The following is an 18,826-nucleotide window of genomic DNA, read 5'->3' on the forward strand; positions in this document are numbered from 1 at the left end:
ACATACGGGATGAAAAAGGCAATATCACAACAGACACTACAGAAATACAGAAGATAATTAGAAAGTATTTTGAAACCCTATATTCCAATAAAATAGAAGATAGTGAAGATATCGATAAATTTCTTAAGTCACATGATCTGCCCAGATTGAGTCAGGAAGACACACACAATTTAAACAGACCAATAACAAAGGAAGAAATAGAAGAGGCCATCAAAAGACTACCAACCAAGAAAAGCCCTGGACCGGATGGGTATACAGCAGAGTTTTACAAAACCTTCAAAGAAGAATTAATACCAATACTTTTCAAGCTATTTCAAGAAATACAAAAAGAAGGAGCTCTTCCAAATTCATTCTATGAGGCCAACATCACCCTGATCCCGAAACCAGACAAAGACACTTCAAAGAAAGAAAACTACAGACCAATATCTCTAATGAACTTAGATGCAAAAATTATCAATAAAATCCTGGCGAATCAAATACAAAAGCATATCAAAAAAATTGTGCACCATGATCAAGTAGGATTCATCCCTGGGATGCAAGGCTGGTTCAATATACAGAAATCAATAAATGTTATTCACCACATCAACAGACTTAAAGATAAGAACCATATGATCATCTCGATAGATGCAGAAAAAGCATTCGACAAAGTATAGCATCCCTTTATGTTCAAAACACTAGAAAAACTAGGGATAACAGGAACTTACCTCAACATTGTAAAAGCTATATATGCTAAGCCTCAGGCTAGCATCATTCTAAATGGAGAAAAACTGAAGGCATTCCCTCTAAAATCTGGAACTAGACAGGGATGCCCTCTCTCACCACTTCTATTCAATTTAGTTCTTGAAATACTAGCCAGAGCAATTAGACAGACAAAGAAATTAAAGGCATAAAAATAGGAAAAGAAGAACTTAAATTATCGCTATTTGCGGACGACATGATAATATATTTAACAGACCCAAAAGGGTCTACAAAGAAACTGCTAGAGTTAATAAATAAATTCAGCAAAGTGGCAGGATATAAAATCAACACGCATAAATCAAAGGCATTCCTGTACATCAGCAACAAAACTTCTGAAATGGAAATGAGGAAAACCACTCCATTCACAATATCCTCAAAAAAAAAAAAAATAAAATACTTGGAAATCAACCTAACAAAAGAGGTGAAAGATTTATACAATGAAAACTACAGAACCCTAAAGAGAGAGATAGAAGATCTTAGAAGATGGAAAAATGTACGGTGTTCATGGATAGGCAGAACTAACATCATTAAAATGGCGATATTACCCAAAGTTCTCTACAGGTTTAATGCGATGCCAATCAAAATCCCAACGGCATTTCTTGTAGAAATAGATAAAGCAATCATGAAATTCATATGGAATAACAAAAGACCCAGAATAGCAAGAGCAATTCTAAGCAGGAAGTGTGAATCTGGAGGTATAGCAATACCAGAGTTCAAACTGTACTACAAAGCAATAGTAACAAAAACAGCGTGGTACTGGTACCAAAACAGGCAGGTGGGTCAATGGTACAGAATAGAGGACACAGAAACCAATCCACAAAATTACAACTTTCTTATATTTGATAAAGGGGCTAAAAACATGCAATGGAGGAAGGATAGCATCTTCAACAAATGGTGCTGGGAAAATTGAAAATCCATATGCAACAAAATGAAACTGAATCCCTTTCTCTCGCCATGCACAAAAGTTAACTCAAAATGGATCAAAGAGCTTGATATCAAATCAGAGACCCTGCACCTGATAGAAGAAAAAGTTGGCTCAGATCTATATATTGTGGGGTTGGGCTCCAAATTCCTTAATAGGACGCCCATAGCCCAAGAGTTAATAACAAGAATAAACAAATGGGACTTACTTAAACTAAAAAGTTTTTTCTCAGCAAGAGAAACAATAAGAGAAGTAAATAGGGAGCCTACATCCTGGGAACAAATCTTTACTCCTCACACTTCAGATAGAGCCCTAATTTCCAGCATATACAAAGAACTCAAAAAATTAAACAATAAGATAACAAATAACCCAATCAACAAATGGGCCAAGGACCTGAACAGACACTTCTCAGAAGAGGACATACAATCAATCAATAAGTACATGCAAAAATGCTCACCATCTCTAGCAGTCAGAGAAATGCAAATCAAAACCACCCTAAGATACCATCTCACTCCAGTAAGATTGGCAGCCATTATGAAGTCAAACAACAATAAGTGCTGGCGAGGATGTGGGGAAAAGGGTACACTTGTACATTGCTGGTGGGACTGCAAATTGGTGCGGCCAATATGGAAAGCAGTATGGAGATTCCTGGGAAAGCTGGGAATGGAACCACCATTTGACCCAGCTATCGCCCTCCTCGGACTATTCCCTGAGGACCTTAAAAGAGCATACTATAGGGATACTGCCACATCAATGATCATAGCAGCACAATTCACAATAGTGAGACTGTGGAACCAACCTAGATGCCCTTCAATAGATGAATGGATAAAAAAAAACGTGGCATCTATACACAATGGAGTATTATGCAGCACTAAAAAATGACAAAATCATGGAATTTGCAGGGAAATGGATGGCATTAGAGCAGATTATGCTAAGTGAAGCCAGCCAATCCTTAAAAAACAAATGCCAAATGTCTTCTTTGATTTAAGGAGAGCAACTAAGAACTGAGCAGGGGGGAAGAGCATGAGGAAAAGATTAACATTAAACTGAGATGAGTGGTGGGGGGGAAAGGGAGAGAGAAGGGAAATTGCATGGAAACGGAAGGAAACCCTCATTGTTATACGAAATCACATATAAGAGGTTGTGAGGGGAAATGGGCGGGGAGGGAGAGAACTGAACAACAACAGATGAGGTAGAGAGGGAAGATGGGAGGGGAGAGGAGGGGGGATAGTAGCGGATAGGAAAGGCAGCAGAATACAACAGTCACTAATATGGCATTATGTAAACATTGTGAATGTGTAACTGATGTGATTCTGCAATTTGTATTTGGGGTAAAAATGGAAGTTCATAACTCACTTGAATCAAATGTATGAAAGATGAAAAAAATAAAATAAAATAAAAATTAAAAAAAAAAAAAACCAAATAACCCAATCAATAAATGGGCTAAGGAACCGAACAGATACTTCACAGAAAAAGAATATGACCAGTCAATAAATATATGAAAAAGTGTTCAACATCTCTAGCAATTAGAGAAATGCAAATCAAAACTAGTTTAAGATTTCATCTCACTCCTGTCAGAATGGCAATCACCAAGAATACAGGCAACAATAAATGTTGGTGAGGATGTACAGAAAAAGGCACACTCATACATTGCTGGTAGGACTGCCAATTGGTACAACCACTATGGAATGCAGTATGGAGATTCCTCAGAAAACTTGGAATGGAAACACCATTTGACCCAGATATCCCACTCCTCAGCATATACCCAAAGGACATAAAATCAGCATACTATAGTAATGCAGCCACATTGATATTTATAGCATCTCAATTGATGGTAGCTTAACTATGGAACCAACGTAGATGTCCTTCAATAGATGAATGGATAAAGAAAATGTGGTGTATATGTATATTTAATGGAATATTACTAAGATTTAAAGAAGAGATAAATTATGGCATTTGCCAGTAAATAGATGGGAGTTGGAGAATATCATGCTAAGTGAAATACGCCAATCCCAAAAAAATCAAAGACTGACTGTTTTCTCTAATATGCGGATGCTAATTCACAATAAGGTAGGGAGCACTAGAGAAGAATAGTGTTACTTTAGATTAGGTAGAGGGAACTTAAGGGACTAGAGGGGAGGGGCTATAGGAATAGGAAAAATAGTAGAATGAAACAGACATTATTACTGTATGTATATATATATATATATATATATATATATATATATATATATATATGTAATTCTGCAACAGGGACACGCAGAAATATGAGAAATTATATCCCATCTATGTATGAAATATCAAAGTGCATAAATGCATTCTACTGTCATGTATAACTAATTAAAACAAATTAAAAAATTAATTAAAATATCTTTAAAAAAGAAGATATAAAAAAATTAAAAAGCAATAGTTTCCCTATACTCCAATAGTGAATGTGCAGAGAAAAAAAAATCAAGAAAACTATCCCAATAACTTAAAAAAAATTAAGAATAAATCTAACTTCTACAATGAAAACTACAGAAGACTGAAGAAAGAAATTGAAGATGGAAAGAAAGACTAGAAGATGGAAAGACTTCCTATGTTCTTAGATAGGCAGAATTAATATTGTCTGCATTAACAAAAGTGATATACAGATTCAATGTAATCCCCATCAAAATACTAATGACATTCTTCACAGAAATTAGAAAAAAAATAGCACTAAAATTCATATGGAAGAATTACAGACCTGGATTACCCAAAGTGATACTGAGCAAGAAGAGTGACGCAGGAGGCATCACCTGATCATCTGACAACACCTGATCTCAAATTATACCACCTTGCTATAGTAACAAAAATAGCATGGGGGCTGGGGTTGTGGCTCAGTGGTAGAATGCTTGCCTAGCATGTGTGGGGCACTCGGTTCGATTCTCAGCACCACATTAAAATAAAGATATTGGTCCACTTATAACTAAAAAATAAATACTAAAAAAAATAGCATGGTAATTGCATAAAACAGACATGAAGAGCAATGGACTAGAAGACATAGAGAGAAACTCACATATATAGTCATCAGGGAAATGTTGTCAAAAACATACGTTGCAGAAAAGATAGCCTTTTAAAGAAATGGTGTGGGAAAAAAATGGATATCCATAAGTGGAAGAAGGAAATTAGATCCCTATCTCTCCGCCTGTACAAAAGTCAACTCAAAGTGAACTCAAGACCTAGGAATTAGATCAAACATTTTGTAACTGCTAGAAGAAAACATCAACACTCCAACATACTGGTACAAAAACCAACTTCCTCAAAAAGACACCTAAAGCTCAAAAAATAAAACCAAGTATCAATAAGTGGGATGGTATCAAACTGAAAAGCTTTTGCACAGGAAGGAAATAAGAGTGTAAAGAGAGTCAACAGAATGGGAGAAAAATCTTTACCAGCCAGCTACTCTCCTAACAGTGGAATAATATGTTGAATATATAAAGAACTCAAAAAACTTAACACCAGAAAAAGAAATAATCCAATCAATAAGGTGGGCAAAAGAAGTAAACAGACATTTGTCAAAAGAAAAATACAAATAATAATAAATGTCAGTGAGGATTTGGTGAAAAAGAGACATTTTTGATGGGACTGCAAAACCACTTTGGAAAGCAGTATGATGATTCCTCAAAGGTAAGTAATGGAAGCACAGACCCAGCTGCTATTCCATTCCTTGGTATTTTATCTAAAAGATCTAAAACTCGGCATATTATAGTGATCCAGGGACGTCAGTGTTTATGGCAGTGCAATTCACAATAGCCAACTTGTGGAGCAGACAGATACCTGTCGATAGATGAATGGATCAAGAAAAATGTGATACAGAAATACAATGGAGGTCTTTCAGCTATATATATTAAAAAAGAATGAAATTATGGCATTTGCTGGTAAGTGGTTAGAACTGGAGAACATGCTCAGTGAAATAAACCTGACTCAGAAAGTCATAGGTCAAATGTTTTCTCTCAGATTTGGAAGGTAGAGAAAAATAAGGAATTAAAAAAAAAGAAGGGGGAATCCCATGAAATTAGAAGAGAGATTAGCAGAGTAGAGGGAGGAAATTGAGGAGAGGGAGGGAGGTGGGGTGAGAAAAAGGAAGAACCGCTGAATGAAATCAAACAAATTATGCCGTGTACAGATACGAATATACCACTGCGAATTCCACCTTCATGTATATCTCTAAAGCACCAATTTAAAAAAGAATAAATAAATAGAAAGAAGATCAGTAGAGCAGAGGAAGGGGAGAAGGGGCAGATGGTAGTGGAGGGAAAGTGGAAGGAGTGGGAATTGCAATACAGCAAATTATATTCCACTCAAGTATGAATATGATGCATATGCATAATGCACTAATAAAAACATAAAGAAGTTCCCCAATATCTTGAAATCAGATATCAATTCCAACTATGCACATTACTTTAATTAAAATAAAATTGATTTCCTATTGAAATTAATTAGCATAAAAGACACAAAGCTTCTTTTGGTGGTATGACTTTAAAACCCTGTGCTGAGCTATATAAAAAACATTATAAGCAAAGTTAATGATTAGCAGTTATTAAAAAAATAAAGAAAAAGAAGGTGTTCTATTATACCAAAATAAGTTTGACATATTAAAATCATATCTTATGCAAATATTTTTACAAAACTGAATTCTATAATGAAAACATGAAAAATAGAATACCTTTCATACATCCACACTGAATGCTAAATCACTATATATTGAAGATATGATCTGAAAATTAGAGCCGTTTTAAAATGCTATGTTTAAATTTCATTCTTTAAGATCCCAGCTAAATTGCCAAATCCAAATCACCATAATGTCCTTCCAGGAGGGTCTCATTGGGCATTGGTTGGGGCTAGGGATGTTTATTCCGAGCCAGAAGAGAATCCTTAAGTCACATGAAAAGAAAAACAAGAGTAAAAACATCAGATTCAAATATCACTTCCTGAGACTCACATGGGGCTTGTCAACTTGAATGACACATCAGCATTTTGTTTTTAAATACTTTAACACTTTTCTGTCAGCACCCAATACTCTTGTCACAGGTAGCCATAAAGATAGGGCTTTGGGGTCAAAGGGGAGCACAGATGAACTTGTAAAGAAATAGGAAGCTCTAGCGGACCTCACATTCTCTCTTTATGAAGTACAAACAGCAAAAGAATAGATAAAACAACATGATCATATAGACTACAGGGAATTGCAGAGCTAGACTTTTATGATGCTCTCTTGAATGATCCTTAATACAGCACTATTCCTACTGAGTTCCCAGGAAATAATTTTCACCTTCAATAAAAAGGTTTACAAGTTCATATCATCAGCAATATCCATGTCAAACGACATTCACTCTTCTTTTTACAGAACGATAATCACTTCTCTTCAGTGCCTTGCCCAAATGAAACTCGTTTAATGAAGAGAAAGAACAGGAAAGGGACACTTCTGGTACCATTTATTTTCCTGTGACAGTAATAAGGCTGCTATATCACAGCCTAAAAAATGCGCAGTAATCACTGTATTACAATAATTGCATAAGTCAAAATACACGTGATTTTCTCAGGAAAACAACAACAACAACATTGTTTTCACCCATCATTCCTTCTCTTCCCCCATCAAAAACAATATATATATGCCATATACATGATTTGCACCTAAAGTCAGGAAGCATCCAATGCCAAGTGGCACACAGTAGCAGTATGAGCTCAGTACAGTGGGACAATGTCAAGTCTCCATTTCTGCCCCCTACCCCAATCCATGCTCCCTGGCCGCCAGGCTTCAAAACTCTTCTCTAAAACCATTTTGTGCTTTTGTGTGGCTTTTTCCTCCTCATTGGGTGCCAACCACGTGAAACACACCTTCACTGGATCGATGTTCCAATGTTTGTGAAATGATATAGGATCTTGATGAGAAACCGGGAGGTCACGAGCCACTTGTAGATTCAAGCAGGAAAGAACTTTATTTCTGAACCCCGCAAACGCCACCCCTGCAAACTCTCCAGGAACTTGCGAGAGCTCAACCGGAACTCAACAGGAACTCCGCGAGAACTCAACCATCACCATCCTAATGGCTCACTGGCGCCACCTCTCAACCACTCCCCCTGGTAAAACGCCAGGCACCATCCCGACTCAGCTGCGGCTCTCAACATCTCCTGCCTTCTGTTTAATTAAACAACAAGCATGTGGCTTAGGGACCGTGCCTGTTGTTCAATACTATATATGGTTCTTACCCATCATTGGATGAGCTAACCTCAAGGCGTCAGCCTCCTGTCTTAGGTTGGTACCATTGCAATTGGATCTTACCCGTCATTGACTACCGGCCCAGCATTTAGCCATACTTGTGGATAGTGGTTTTTACACAAACACCATAAATAACCTGCTACAAGCAGAAAGGGGAGGATACAAAACGCCACGATATCAAGCCATTGACGGCTCCTTTTGGAAAAATTGTACCATCGATGACACCATCAGCAAAGATACCCCGGCACTACCACAATTCGCGGCACTAACAGATAATTCACAATGCATACAAGTGATACATAGTCCAGGCAAGTTTTGCAAGTAGTTCAAAGCAGAGGAATCCATTAATATGTCCATTTCCTCCCAAAGTAAATCGACTCCTTGATTGAGTATCACTTGTTGAGTTACATTATTCATTGATGCATCAGTTTATACAGTTTGTTGTGATAGCTATCGCAGAAGCTGTAGTTTGGTTTTATCTTTCTCTTCACCGGCACTGGGATGAAGATAGAAATTCTGGCAGTGATGGCTAAAAAAAAATTATGTAACATTCCAGCAGGCACTAAAAAAACAACAACAATTTTCTAAACAATTTTGTATCCTGAATAGAATTAGGTATAATGAAAAGGAAAGGTGAAAGCAAACAAACAGATCTGTTAACCACCTTTTAAAACAATCCTCAACAGCTGTTTACCTAATTTAAATTAAACCATTTAAATCACATGAATAAAAAAATATTTGGATCCATTTTTTCATGAGCGCTCCTCATATATGATAAATGGACATATGCACATACAGACATACAACACATAACACAAGTGTGCACACATAATACAATAATACAACACATAACATAATAGTAAAGGCCTTGTAGCTTTTCACAGGTGAAATCCTCATTGCAATGCTCAAAAACTCCACAGTCAAAAAATAGAACTGATCAGAAAAACATTAACCTAGGTCTGTATGAGCTCAAAAAACAAAATAGAACTTCATGATGTGGGAAAGGGCAATAATAAAATAGATATTGAAAAAAGCATCCTGGTTACCACCTGGGTTTGACTATTCTTTTGATATCCCATCCTTCTTCCTGAAACTTGCATATGGGTCTGAAGGTATTCCTACAAGCAAGCCCCAAGGTTTCTTACATTTGAAATAGGCCTTAATGGTGTTCATTATTCATTAGCCTCCAGGTGTGAGAGCACCACTGTCACATATGTAAGGATAGCCAAACTGGAGTTCTGGATATCAGCTGTTATGGATTTGAGCCAAATCATCATCTTTTTGGTCTGTAGAAATCGCTTTAGTTAATCTCTCTGGAATCCAAATCGGCTGCTGTTCTCCCTGTGGAAACACACAAACAGACCCCCAACTCCAGACAATCACTGGGTCAGGACCTTTCCATTGTCCTGTTAGAATATCCTTCCAAAGTACCTTGGGCTTATGTACATTTTTTGGACACGTGCCTTTCCGCAGCACTAAGCCCTGATGAATCCAAATTTTAAAAATTTAGAGTAAAAAGGGTTATTTTAAGTTTATCTTTGGGGGATATATCCCTTTCTAATTCCCTCTTTTTTCTTTAATAAGTACATTTTAATAGTTTGATGAGCTCTTTAAACTATGCCTTGTCCCTGTGGATTGTATGGGATTCCTGTTATATGAGTAATGCCAAATGATGAGCAAAATTGCTTAAAACAGGTAGAAGTATAGCCAGGGCCATTATCTGTTTTTAACTGTTTTGGAACGCCCACAGTGGCAAAGTTTTGTAAGCAATGAGCTATAATATCCCTAGTTTTTTCTCCGGCATGAAGGGAGCCCATCAAAAATCCGAAAGAAGTATCAACTGTAACATGCAAATACTTTAACTTTCCAAATTCTGGCAAGTGTGTGACGTCCATCTGCCAAATATGGTTAGGTGTCAGTCCTCTAGGATTGACTCCAAGATTAACTTGTGGTAAAAAGGTCACACAATTTTGACATTGTTTTATTATTTGTCTAGCTTGTTCCTTAGATATTTTAAAACGCCTTTTTAAAGTATTTGCATTGACATGGAAGGATTGATGAAAATTTGTAGCTTCTTCTAGCGTAGAAAAAATATGTATGTCATGTGTAGTTTTTTCTGCTAAAGCATTGCCCAAACTAAGGGCTCCAGGCAATCCTGTATGTGCCCTGATATGTCCTATAAAGAATGGATCTTTTCTGTCCCAGATTAGACTTTGTATAGTGGAAAACAAAGAGAAAACAGTAGAGGAAGGAGAAATCCTACCAGCATCTTCAAGGGATACTATAGCATTAACTATATACTGACTATTGGAAAATAAATTAAATACAGAATCTTTAACCATCACAAAAGCTTGTAATACTTCATTGAGCTCTACCTTTTGAGCTGATTGTTTGGGTACTAAAAATGTAAAAGTTTGATCAGGTGTAACTACTGCTGCTGTACCATTATTTGACGCATCAGTGAATACATTTGGAGCATTCATGATAGGTGTTTTTTGTTTTTTTTTTTTGTTTGTTTGTTTGTTTTGTCATTTTTGGAAAAACTACAGGATGCAAAGACCAAAAAGACAACAAAGGATTAGATGGTAAGTGGTTATCAAATGAAACATTAGATTTGCACATGATTATTGCCCAAGTATTTAACTCATTAGCTAGCTCATCAATTTGATCCATTGTATATGGAGTAATAATTTCATCAGGAGAAATTCCAAACACTCCCTTTGCTGCTTTTATTCCTTTGAGTATTAATTGTCCTACAGCCTCAGGATACCTAGTAAGAATAATGTTAGGAGAGTAAGATAAATGTATCCACAATAATGGACCTTCTTGCCAAAATACTCTTGTAGGAATTTTTTTGTTGTTGTTGGTAGTACAATAAATAATAAAGGCAAACTTGTATCAATTTTATCCAAATGCATATTTTCCATATATGTTTCAATAATTTTTAATGCCTTTCTTGCTTCAGGCATTAACATGCGGGGTGAGTTTGGATCTGATGGACCTTTTAGGATATCAAATAAAGGTCCCAACTCTCCTGTTGGTATGCCTAGATAAGGCCTTATCCAATTTATGTCTCCTAATAACTTTTGAAAGTCGTTAAGTGATTTGAGTTGATCTACTCATATTTGAATTTTTGGTGGACGGACCATGGTCGAGGATAATAGAACTCGTAAATAATTAATTGGAAAATTTAATTGTACTTTATCTATTGCTATCTCTAGATTATAATTTTTTAATAAATTTGTAAGTGTGGCATAACATTCTAGCAATCTGTTTTTATCTTTGTGTGCTAATAATACATTGTCCATATAGTGAAATATTTGTAGTTCAGGATTTTGATTTCTAAGTGGCTGGATTGCTTTGTTAACATAAATTTGACACAAAGTCCGACTGTTAGCCATCCCTTGAGGGAGTACTTTCCATTCATATCTCTGATCGGGACCTTCATGATTCAGCGCAGGGATAGTAAATGCAAAACGTGGACTATCCTCAGGATGAATTGGAATTGAAAAAAAAAAACAATCTTTAATATCTATAACTAAAACATACCAGGTTTTTGGCAAAGCAGACAATTGAGGAATCCCTGAGTAAGCAGGTCCCATAATAACCATCTCGTTATTAATAGCTCTTAAATCTTGCAATAATCTCCATTTACCAGATTTCTTTTTGATGACAAAAATGGGAGTATTATAGGGAGATATAGAAGGTTGTATATGTCCCTCCGCTAATTGTTGTTTGAACAGGTCATGGGCTTCTTGTATCTTTTCTTTAGTCAGGGGCCACTGAGGAACCCATACTGATCTTTCTGATTTCCAAGTAATTTTTATTGTCTCAGTGACCCCTCCTGAAAACCCATTCCATGTCTATCTATTTCTTGATCTATTTGTATTGGTGCCACTATACTTTATCCTTTTTCTCCTAATACTTTTCCTTTCCTAAAACTTTGTCTAGCCATAATAGTCGGCGCATTTGAATTGATGTTATTTGTTAATGTCAATCCTAATTGATCTAGGACATCTCATCCCCATAAATTTATAGGAAGATGATCCAATACATATGGCTGTATAGTTCCTTCACATCCTTCAGGATCCTTCCAATCTAATACCATCACACTTCTATGGGGATTAGTTGCCACTCCTAGGCCTCGAAGCGTTTGAGTGGCTTGTTGTAACGGCCAATGTTTTGGCCATTCTTGACGACAGATAATGCCAAGGTCTGCACCTGTATCCAGTAGCCCATTAAATTCATGTCCTTGAATATTTAGTTTTAGCATGGGGTGAGAGTCTAAATTTAAAGAAAGCATAGCCCAATCTACACCTGTGGAGCCTAATCCCCTGGAACCTCTTTCTATAGTACGACTGGAAAATTTATCATGTAGGCTGGGAATTATTAATAACTGTGCTATTCTATCTCCTGGTGAAATTGCTGATATACCCCTTGGAGAACTGGCTATAATTTTTATTTCACCTTCATAATCGGGATCAATTACCCCAGGACTTATCATAAATCCTTTTAAAGTAGAAGAACTCCGTCCTAATAATAAGCCTACTGTTCCTTGGGGAAGAGGTCCTTTTACCCCTGTGGGAATGATTTGAACTCCCATCTCTGGAGTTAGTACTGTTCTGGTGGAGGTGCAGATGTCGAACCCTGCACTCCCTCTGGTTTGTCTGATGAGGGATTTAATGGATAATGTGTCCTGGGCACTACCCTGATGGTGTTGCTGGGTTCCTCCAGTGCCCCATATATTTGTGGTCATGGGCCCTGGAGCATGGGGACCCCCTGTCCATTTTTTTGGCAATGGAGCCCAATTTTTTCTTCACGATATCGTGGGTAAACACCTGGTCCTTGTCCATTTTTTTATAACGGAGTACCCTCTATAGTGGTTTGAGAATGGCATTCATTAGCCCAATGTCTCCCTCTATGGCATCGTGGGCAAATACCCGGTATTCTACCCCTTTGATACCTAATTTTGTTAAACCCTCCTCCTATGGGGCAACTCCTTTTAAAATGTCCTGTTTGTTCACAATTGTAGCATGTTTTTGGCCTGGCACCTAAAGCCTGTTGTACTACAGCTGCGAAGACTTGCCCTTGTTCATTAATGTCTCTGCATAATTTAATATATATGTTTAAATCTCCATGTTTCCATGGTCTAATGGCATCCCTGCACCATGTATTTGCCTGTTCGTAGGCTAATTGTTTTATTAATGGCATCACTTGTTCTACATCCCCAAAGATTCTGGTAGCTGTTTGTATAAGCCTATCTACAAATTCAGCGTAAGGTTCATTAGCTCCTTGTACTACCTTAGATAATTGACCTTGTAAATCTCCATGCCCCTGCAAAGTTTTCCATGCCCTAACCGCAGCTGAAGCAATTTGTGAGTATACGGCAGGATCATATCTAATTTGTTGCAGCTGACCCTCATAAGGTCCCTCTCCTAACAACATATCTAGATTTCTCTGAGTATAACTGGCTGCTGCATTTTGCCTAGCCATCTCCATGCAAAATTCCTGATTAGCAACCTTCCATAACAGATAATGTCCTCCTTTAGCACAGCTTTGCACATACTAGCCCAATCTTCTGGCATTATGTTCAAGTTGGTAATGGATTCGACCATGCTTACAGTGAAGGGTGCTTGAGGACCATAGGTTGTTACAGCCTCTTTCAGCTGCTTCACTGTTTGAAATCTAAAGCATGGTGAATTCACTGCCCTCCTACCTCTTCAAATACAGGGCATGCTAATCTTTGAGGTCCTGTCTCAGGATCCCATCTATCAACTCTGGGGGTTGAGGGCCACTCAGCATATGCTGTCTCCATAGGTGGAGCTGTTGGTTGAATTATGCCCTCTGGTGATAGAATGGTGTTAGTAGCAGCCTCCTGTTGTAACTTCTCCCCAATAGCTTTTTCTCCTCTAAATGTTCTTCCCCTTTCTGACTATGTCGAGAGGCCTCCTCTTTTTCCTGATCTAATATGTCATCTACCATAATCTGAACTGAAAGCTTTGGACTAGGCAAACAAAATCGTATCATCATCCACAATGACAATGTGCCAACTGGCAAAGTTCCTGGGTTTTTCTTTTCCCTCTTCCTTAAGTCTTCACCTTGATGGTCCCATTGTGATATATTCAACAACTCCTCCTTAAAAAGCCATGGGCTACATTTTTGTATGGTATCAACGTATGCCCGAACTGTTCTCGGTTTTACTGGGGTGCCTCCTTCCTCTAGCAATTTACTTAACACTCTTTCGGTTTGTTTTTTGCTAATTTCTGACCCCATATTTCTGCTACAAAGATAACGCAACCCAACAAGATAACACAAAACAAAACCGAAACAGAATGAAACAAAAACCGGAACAAAAGTTTGTATCAGTTTTTCTATTTTCTGGACATGTGTATCCGTGGTCTATCTTTCTCTCTTCCTCAGGGCAGAACAACTTCAAACCTTGAGCCAACCACTTTCCCCAGTTTGCCTGAGAAAGTGCTAGGAACAGACAGCTTGAAACAAAAACAAAACAAATCAAAACAAGAACACATTGTTTTTTGAAATGGTCACCCATTCTCTCGCCCTGCCCTCAGGGGCCAGCAGTTTCACTTACCCCCAAGCTTTGGGCGCTCCCTGCATGGGCCACCAAATGCCGCAGTCTGGCTGGGCACAAATAACCGGGATGTCACGAGCCACTTGTAGATTCAAGCAGGTGCGAACTTTATTTCCGAACCCCGCGAACGCCACCCCCGCGAACTCTCCAGGAACTCCGCAAGAGCTCTACTAGAACTCAACGGGAACTCCGCGAACCCACACGAACTCTCTAGGAACTCCACGAGAGCTCAACCGGAACTCAACGGGGAACTCCGGGAGAATTCAACCATCACCATCCTAATGGCTCGCTGGCGCCACCTCTCAACCACTCCCCCTGGCAAAACGCCAGGTGCCATCCCAACTCGGCTGCAGCTCTCATCAATGTCAAGTCTCCATTTCTGCTCCCTACCCCAATCCATGCTCCCTGGCGGCCAGGCTTTACAACTCTTCTCTAAAACCATTTTGTGTCTTTTGTGTGGCTTTTTCCTCCTCACTGGGTGCCAACCACGTGAAATACACCTTCACTGGATCGATGTTCCAATATTTGTGAAATGATATAGGAACTTGATGAGAAAGTAAGTCCTTTGAGTAATCTGTTGGCCGAGCCTGCATGAAGAACAAAGAATTATGCTCTTTTGGTGATCAAAAATAACTGTTTCTGAATAACATTTGAATTTAAAAAGCAAATGCTTCATTGCAATATTTGTTACTGGTTATGGGAATTAAAAAGCAAGAGGGAACCTTATTTTCTACCATCTTCTTCTAACTCCAGATTCCTTGCTTTTGAGTCTCCAATTACTTTAATATCCCAGATGCTTTGATTTTTGCTTGGAGATCCCATAGTTTTGTCTCTGGAAGAGTCTTTAAGCATGGCAGTAAACGTGAAAAGTTTTCCTAGGTAAGTCGTTTAACTTAGTATTATGATCTCTGAATAAAAGCAGCAAAATTAATTCCAGGTCCCTCTCGGGAAACCCCATCACACGTGGGTCATGCAGTTCACCGGGGTGAGGAGTTCTCAAGGTCCCTCGGCCTAGCTAGTTCTCTACCATAATGGAGTGATATCTTTCAAAGAAAGACAACATCAGAGAGAAGTTATATAATTCTAGTTCCAGAAATAAGAATTTTAAAAAATGTGAGTTAACCAAAGCACTTTGCAAGAGGACTGTAAAGTTTTTCTGTGTTATCATCATTTCGGAATTCTCTAGAACTTAGAAACCATAAGCAGGATCAGACATAACCTAGAATGTTTTAGAGACTGAAGTTACAAACTATAATGTTAGAAGGAAAATCAGAGCTAGACAATTTTGTTTGCTCTGAACAGAGCAATCATCTTCTCTCGATTTTCTTAATTTGCTTATGAATTTATATGGCTCATCTGTTTTATAGAGTAATTCATTGGTTTATCAACAGAAAATCATCTTGACTATTAAAATTAAATATAATACATTTTAAAAACACGTCTTTTCTAGGCTAGTATTTTAGTATAATCTGCCTACATTTTTGATGTGGACATTTAAATAAACTCTCTTAAATAGTGTTACCTTTGTTAAATTTTATCTCATTTAATCCTTGAAACCTTCCAAGAAGGACAGAATATATTGAAATGAGGAACCTGGAGCTCTCAGAAGTAATCAAATTAGCAAATGTTGGAATGGGGACAAAAAAAAGAGGTGGCCAGTTCCCATTAAGGTTGCACCAGGACACCTGCTGCCCGTCCTTGGCCCTCTGCTCCAGCCACACACCCAACAATGCCTCAAGGAGCCTAGCCTCATTGGGATGCTCCTCGGAGTGACACAAAGACACAGCTCAAATGTGAGGAAAAGTTAAAATAATGCGGGGGAAGAACTCTCACAATTGCTACTGTATTGCCCTTTAAGGATTCTAAAGGCTCATGGAGTTAAAAGTCTAAGAAGGGAATTTTAAGAGGGAAGATAGAACAATAAAAATACATACTGGAATATAGTCTAATTGCACTGGGAAAGTTTCAAATATTAGTTGAAGGAATTCATATATTATATGATGCTTATTTGTGAGGCCCTGTGAGAGTTTACCAGCAGGAAAGAAAACCAGAGGGAAACAGGCTCTCAATTCAGTTCTGGGGTAATTCCCACAATGTTCTCAGAAGAAAGAAGTAAAAGCAAAGAAAAGAAATCCTGGCTTATTTTTCACAAGTGAAAATGAATTGCCAGAGATACTAATGCATCGAACAGGAGGGAAAAAATCCCTCTGTTAACACGGATTCCAGGAGTGATTAATAGCATCTCAGCAAGCCCATGCATACCTGTGAACAGTTGGCTCATTAAGCATTAGAATGTGCTGTCGTTTTCAATGCATGAGGTCACAGAAAAGAATAAGGCAAAACTAAAAAAAAAAAAAAAAAAAAAAATCCATCCCCAGAAGCATCCATAACACAGAGAAGTCTATAGAACCTCTTATCCCATCTCTGTCCAAAATGCCAAAAGGAAATCCCAAACAGGCAGGTACAGGGGTGGGGAAAGACAACATTGAATGTGATAGGCAAGAGAGTGCTTCAACTGTACAAGGACATAAATTGAGAAACATTAAAACCTTCTTATCCCTCTTTAGAGCTCAATGAGCAGTTCCACAAATGGAGATTAAAATTGTATCTCCTTAGACATACAATACACCCAAAAAGAATGGTTTATACACTATACAGTTCATCCAGAGAAACTGTGTTTGAAACACTTTAAAAATTTCCAAAGACAAATAAAGAAAAAAATGATTTGGGGGCAACCATAAAACCAGTTTTAGAACATTACAATTTCTCCACCAATCTCCTTGTGTATAATTGCAATTAATCCCCACTCCTACTGGCAGCCCCAAGAAACCCCTGATTTGTCTCATCTCTACAGTGTTGCCTTTCTCTAAGAATGGAATCACACAATGTGAATATTTTGTTCCTGGCTCAGCACTGTTGCATGTGTCAGTAGTTCATGCCTTTGTGCTGCTGACTAGTGCTACCATGCATGAATATTGTTATGGTTTGGATGTGAGGTGCCCCTCAGTTGTAAGACAATGCAAGGTTCAGAGGAGAAATGATCCAGTTGTAAGAAGCTTAACCCAATCAGTGAATTAATGCCCTGATAGGGATTAACTGAGTGGTAACTGAAGTGGTGGGGTGTGGCTGGAGGAGGTGGGACTAGGGCACATGGTTTGGGGGTACATATTTTGTATCTGGAAATGGAGTTTCTCTTTCTGCTTGCTGATCACCATGATGTGAGCCACTTCCCCCCACCACACTCTCCCGCCATGATGTTCAGTCTCTCCTGGAGCCCTGAGAAATGGAGGCAGCCTTCTATGGGCTAACCTCTGAAACCACGAGCCCTCAAATAAACCTTTCCTCCTCCAAAATTGTTCTGGTCAGGTCCTTTCGTCTCAGCATTGAAAAAACTGACCAAAACAAAGATACCGTATTCTATTCACCTAGTCATTAATTGATAAACATTCTGATTGCTTCCAATTTTAGATTATTGTGAATAATACTAAGAATCTTTTTTTTGTGCTTATTAGTCATTCATTTATCTTCTTTAGTGAAATGTCTATTCAATTTTTTTTTGCCCACTCCAAACTAAAAGATTTCATTTCTCACTGAGTTGTAAAAGGACATTATATTCTAGACCCGTGTCCCCTATCAGATATATAATTTGTAAATATTTTATCCTACACTGTGGTTTGGTTTGGTTTTTCCAGTATCTCTTAAGGAATAAAGATTATATGAAGTTTGACTTATTAATTCTTCCTTTTTGGGTCATGCTTTTAATTTTAATAAGAAATCCTTGCCTAAATTCAGGTCACAACAAATTATCCCTAACTTTCTAAAAGTTTAAGCTTTACTTCCCACATTGTGAACTCTCACCCATTTTCAATTAATTTTTTGTGCATGGTGTAAGACAAGATTCAAAGTTTTCTCTTGGTATATTGATATACAATTGTTCCAGCACCATTTGTTTCTTTCCACCACTGAAATGCCCTGGATAAAAATCAGTTTACATCAATGGGAGGGCTTATTTCTAGAATCTTTATCCTATTCCATTGATGTGTGTTTAACTTCACACTAATTTTACATTCTCTTTATTATTATAGCTTTATAGTAAGGTTTGAAATCAGCTAGTATAAATTCTCTAATTTTGAATCTTTTTAAAAATCATTCCGCCTTTCCATAGAAATTTTAGCACCAACTTGTTGGTTTCACTAGAGAAAACTGCTAAGATCTTGGTATGATTTTTTGGCATGAAACTGGCAGAAGCTTAGCTAAGTTGGTCAAGAAAAAAAGAGAGAAAATACACATCACCAAATCAGGTATGCAAGAGGGGATATCATTACTTTACCGAAATC

The 18,826-nt window shown here is 37.7% G+C and overlaps 1 protein-coding gene across 1 annotated transcript in view; it reads right to left on the reverse strand.

Annotated features, from left to right (window-relative positions):
- Positions 1 to 7,127: 7,127 nt before the first annotated feature.
- The window catches only part of B3glct (beta 3-glucosyltransferase), a 120,814-nt gene continuing 109,115 nt past the window's right edge, over positions 7,128 to 18,826 (reverse strand). The window contains exon 15 of the mRNA XM_076872348.1: positions 7,128 to 15,076. Coding sequence (XP_076728463.1) covers positions 14,909 to 15,076 — 168 coding nt within the window. The 3' untranslated portion in view covers positions 7,128 to 14,908. The remainder of the gene's footprint in view (positions 15,077 to 18,826) is intronic.

The sequence above is a fragment of the Callospermophilus lateralis genome, chromosome 12 (genome assembly GCF_048772815.1).
Source record: "Callospermophilus lateralis isolate mCalLat2 chromosome 12, mCalLat2.hap1, whole genome shotgun sequence".
Lineage (NCBI taxonomy): Eukaryota > Metazoa > Chordata > Mammalia > Rodentia > Sciuridae > Callospermophilus > Callospermophilus lateralis.